This window comes from Alnus glutinosa, chromosome 3 (genome assembly GCF_958979055.1).
Source record: "Alnus glutinosa chromosome 3, dhAlnGlut1.1, whole genome shotgun sequence".
In the NCBI taxonomy this organism is placed as follows: Eukaryota; Viridiplantae; Streptophyta; class Magnoliopsida; order Fagales; family Betulaceae; genus Alnus; species Alnus glutinosa.
In genome coordinates this window covers 24,707,125-24,711,379 of record NC_084888.1, presented here as the reverse complement: position 1 = coordinate 24,711,379, position 4,255 = coordinate 24,707,125, and the positions used below count along the sequence as shown (strand labels likewise).

At 34.7% G+C, this 4,255-nt stretch overlaps 1 protein-coding gene across 1 annotated transcript; it reads right to left on the bottom strand.

The window, feature by feature from the left end:
- Positions 1-784: 784 nt before the first annotated feature.
- LOC133864218 (coatomer subunit beta'-1-like) lies at positions 785-3,839 on the bottom strand. The gene is made up of 10 exons (XM_062300494.1): positions 3,726-3,839; positions 3,559-3,579; positions 3,411-3,472; positions 3,173-3,227; positions 3,040-3,076; positions 2,619-2,944; positions 2,232-2,363; positions 1,972-2,120; positions 1,443-1,511; positions 785-1,095 (listed from the first exon to the last, which is right to left on the bottom strand). Exons 1-10 carry the CDS (start codon positions 3,726-3,728, stop codon positions 1,041-1,043), a joined length of 909 nt encoding a protein of 302 aa, XP_062156478.1. The 5' UTR covers positions 3,729-3,839; the 3' UTR covers positions 785-1,040.
- Positions 3,840-4,255: the final 416 nt, after the last annotated feature.

Genomic DNA, 4,255 nt, shown 5'->3' with positions numbered 1-4,255 from the left:
AAGTTAGTTGAGAAAGCTTTGTCGCCAACGTGGCTAATAAATAAAAATATGTGATGTTATGTCGGTACTTGAGTGACACTTGTAAATTGTGATTACCTTTAAGGGTTTTGGCGGAGGCATTTGGAAGAGATTTGCATTGTAATGACTTATCCCATCAAGGTGAAGACATGTTGACGTGGGTATCTTGACCTATCAGGTCATTCGAGTGAGCCTTGCAGTTTTTAAGTGCCAACCGACTTGTACGCACAAGAGAGAAAAATAACATGGAAATTTTTCTCTCTCTCTCCCTCTCCCTCTCCCTCTTTTTTTTGGGCAACAGAGAGTAGCAAGAGAGAGAAAAAGTAACTTTGCAACATTGAGAAAGAAAAATAAAGAATAGTTTGTATTCTTGTTTTTTGTTTTTATTTGAAGAATAATCTCTTTTACATGATAGTAAGATTTTGGTGTATTGATGCTTTAGATTTTAAGTGATTTTCTCATCATGATTTTGTACTTCATTTTTTATAATGAATTTATTCGTAATCGCTTCTGCTGGTAGACGTACCTTACATTGAAGGAAGTACGTAAATTTTGGTGTTATTGTGTGTGATTGTCTTATTTTATTTACTGTAATTGTAGTCTTTACACCACACTTATCATTACAATTAATTAGAAGAAGAGTATGAATCACTTGTTACAGAGTGTACTCAACCTTATTTATATAGTGAATACACAACTGTTTTGGTTGATCAACCAAAACAGTCTAACAGATTTCCACATTTTACAAATTAAGACAAGCCATTGATTTTTTTGTTTTTTAATTTTTAATTTTCTAGTAGCCATTACAAATTAATTCTATTGAAGCTATAATAATAATAATTTTTCATACATCCATTCTTCCAGTCTTCCTAGAACTTTAAGTAGCTCGAAGATAGACAAGATTATTCATACAAAACACACCATATATAGTACAATAGTAGCAGCATTAGATGACTTTATTGCTCCAACTCTTCTTCCTCCTCAGTGCTGAACTTAATTGTAGCTTCAGAAAATCACAACTTTTAAGTACTGCTAATATTGATCACAACTGTTCCATTGTCACAACCAAATGCAATCCTGTAAGAAGTAGGCATATCAGTAAGGAATATATATAGTGATATTTATGATTTTTTTTTTTTCCTAATTGATAACGGGAAAAGGGTTAATTATAAGGGAGGATCCTTCCTAGTTCCCACTCTTGATCCGGAATAAAGAAATATTAAGGGATCCAGAAATCGAAAAAGGGGTGAGCTCCCCAACAACAGTCCCAAAACGAAAGAAACAATGCAGAGAAACATGCCGTTGGCGCCACTAAGACGCACTCATAGGTTGACAATGTGTTGGTGATTTAAACCTCTTCCTAACATGTACAACTCTGAACCTACAGCACACGAAAAAAGAAAAAAGAAAAAAAAGAATCTTACTGGTTTGATCCTTTCTTGTATCCAACATCCCAAACTCTTCCAAGATCATAGTTCAATGTGTTCTCAAGCCTGCAAGTTAATGAGAACTATTTAGAAGCATTAAAAAGTTTCTAATAAATTCCAGTTGATTAGCTACAAAAAAAAAGTCTTATTTGCAAGCAACAATTGTTAGAATATTAGGTTTGATTTGATCGATTCCCTTATTTAAGTATTTATCATAGTTGCGTATTGTGATTTCGTTTCTTGTATTCTCTCTACTTACCACAGTTCCCTATCAATAAGAACTTTTGTATTGGTAAACAATTATTCGAGTTGAACAAAAGCGAAATGTAGCCTTAAGGCAATTGTGAACGGTGGCCGGTACGTGGACGTATGCCTCTAAAGCTGAACCACATTTTTTCTTCTTTTTAATTACTTTTGCTTTTCTTCTCCTATTTTTATAGTTTATACAAAATCCTTCAACAATTGGAGGCCAGGAAGAATTAATTCCACTGAGTTGGAATATCTGCATCATATATACAAATGTTACCTATAGGTGCATGCGTCCCAAATGCAAATAGTCCCATCCTCAGAACCTGTAATAATTATGGGAAGCTCTGGATGAGCACACACCGATGTAACATTGTGCTTGTGGCCTTCTAGCGTTTGCAGACAAGTTTTGCCATGATAGTCCCACACCTGTCCATATAGAATTATTCAGTAATTAGTGCATTGAAATCGTTACCATATGACAAATTAAATCTCTGCATATATAGCTGAAAAAGATGGGTGATATATAGTGTTGCAAACCTTAGCAGTAAAATCATCAGAACCAGTTACCAATTTTGGTTCATCACCGCCTGTGAAGTAATCAACGCAGTTGACACCTTTCAAATGGCCATCTAATGTAAAATTTGGAGCAGGAGAGCCAACATTCCATGCCTAGGAGAGAGGGGAGCCATTAACAAAACCAGGAAATTAATGCAATGCAGTGACAAACAAGCTGCAGTATAAGAAACAACCGGTCGTAGAAAAATTCTTACAACTGTCTTAAAAAGCGTCACGTGTCTCTTGAGCATCTAAGAAAAACATGTGTTTCTCGTATATTAAGGGACACGTGATAGGTTGTAAGAATTTTTCTTCAATCTAATTTTGTAAGAAATTTGTGTCCAATGTTATGTATATATATTATTATACCTTAATGGTGCCATCAAGTGATGAACTTGCAAAAGAAAGGGTGTCTTTTGGATTAAAGGCAACTTGCATCACATAATGTGAATGCCCCTCAAAGATCTGAGTACACTCCCAACCCTTCTCCCAATCCCAAAGCTTTATAAGCTTGTCATCCGACGCTGACAGCACATATGGAAGGGTAGGATGGACGGCCACACACCTAATGTAATCTTCATGTGCCTCAAACTCCTTGATCTTTTCTAGTGTCTTATAATTGTATACGCGAATAAACTTGTCATCTCCTCCAGCAACAATCCACTGCTCCCGTGCTATGAACTTTGCTGACCTGACTGCAACCACATAAAAGCATGCATGCATGTTTAGAACACACAAAAAAATTTAAAGAACAAAAATAGCATCATATTAATTTGTAAGTGTAGATTACCTGGTGACTCAGTGATCTTGAAAGATTTCTCCACAGTCTGGCATTCATTGTATAATTAAAAAAAAATTAGCACCAAATGCTTAGAGATAAACAAATTACATGCCAAATTATATATATATATATATAGCCTTACCTGTGATTGGTAGTTCCAGATACATAGTGATCCCGAATACAAACTTAGTAGAATCCTGCATCAGAAAGCATTATGCAGCATATTTTAGTTAAATGCATCCTCATATTGATACTTTTGATCTAGCTATATATATAGCTTGTATGTGACATGAAGAATATATTTTCATGTACTGGAAGATGAAACTAATTAAAAAAATTGAGTCGTAGAAGATATATATCATAAAGATAGATGTAATTACCATGGCTCACTTGGATGAAAATCCACAGATTTTACTCTTTCTGAATTTTGAACGTATTCTTTCTGATCAAAGAAATCAGTCAGCAGATTAGTTAAACCATTTGAATTAAAGAAATTAATGATCTGCTTACAAAAGAAAATAAGATTACCTCAATTTTGAGTGAGACAGACTGTTGCATACCAGAAGCACAAACTTATGATCAGTCCAATATATATTAAAATATAATTATCAATTAAAAACTCAAATTGTAATTAAAATTTAGAGCTTTTTATGACATTAATATTTCTTATAATTAAGAGAAGAAATGTAACTCACCATTTTCACAGTTGATATCAAGGAATTGAAGAAGGCTATGGCTGATTAAAAATTTCCTGTAAATTGGAAATGGAGCAGCATATCTATTTATACATTACTGGATGCATCCATGCTTTCTAGTTAAGGAATAATGAATATTAATTCTTTCCTTCCTTTTTTGACTCTGAATATATTTTTTCACCAAACTTCCATTTCCTATGACTGTCTTCTCCCTATGTTGTCATCCGATGCACTCCGATCCGTTGATTTTTCTTACAATTTCGAGTGAACGGCGGAGATTGGGTTTCGTTAGAGTCTTCCCTATATGTTGTCATCCGATGCACTACTTCCGTTGATTATTCTTACGCGTTAGGATGGACGGCAGAGATTGATTTTTGATACATTTTGCACTTTGACGGCGTGGTAACAGACAAAAATTTTGGGCAACAACTGGGAAAGGGGGATTGTTTGAAGTGAGAGTCGTGCAAGAATGATAAGACTTTGAGTGGCCGCAGCTAGCACATGTGGTTTGAACTTGAAGGGCTCAAAAT

Coding starts and splice junctions, on each gene's coding strand:
- LOC133864218 (XM_062300494.1), bottom strand. Junction 3,228..3,410: donor TTTCATCCAAGTGAGCCATG/GTAATTACATCT, acceptor TTTCTGATGCAG/GATTCTACTAAGTTTGTATT. Junction 3,077..3,172: donor TCTGGAACTACCAATCACAG/GTAAGGCTATAT, acceptor AATGAATGCCAG/ACTGTGGAGAAATCTTTCAA.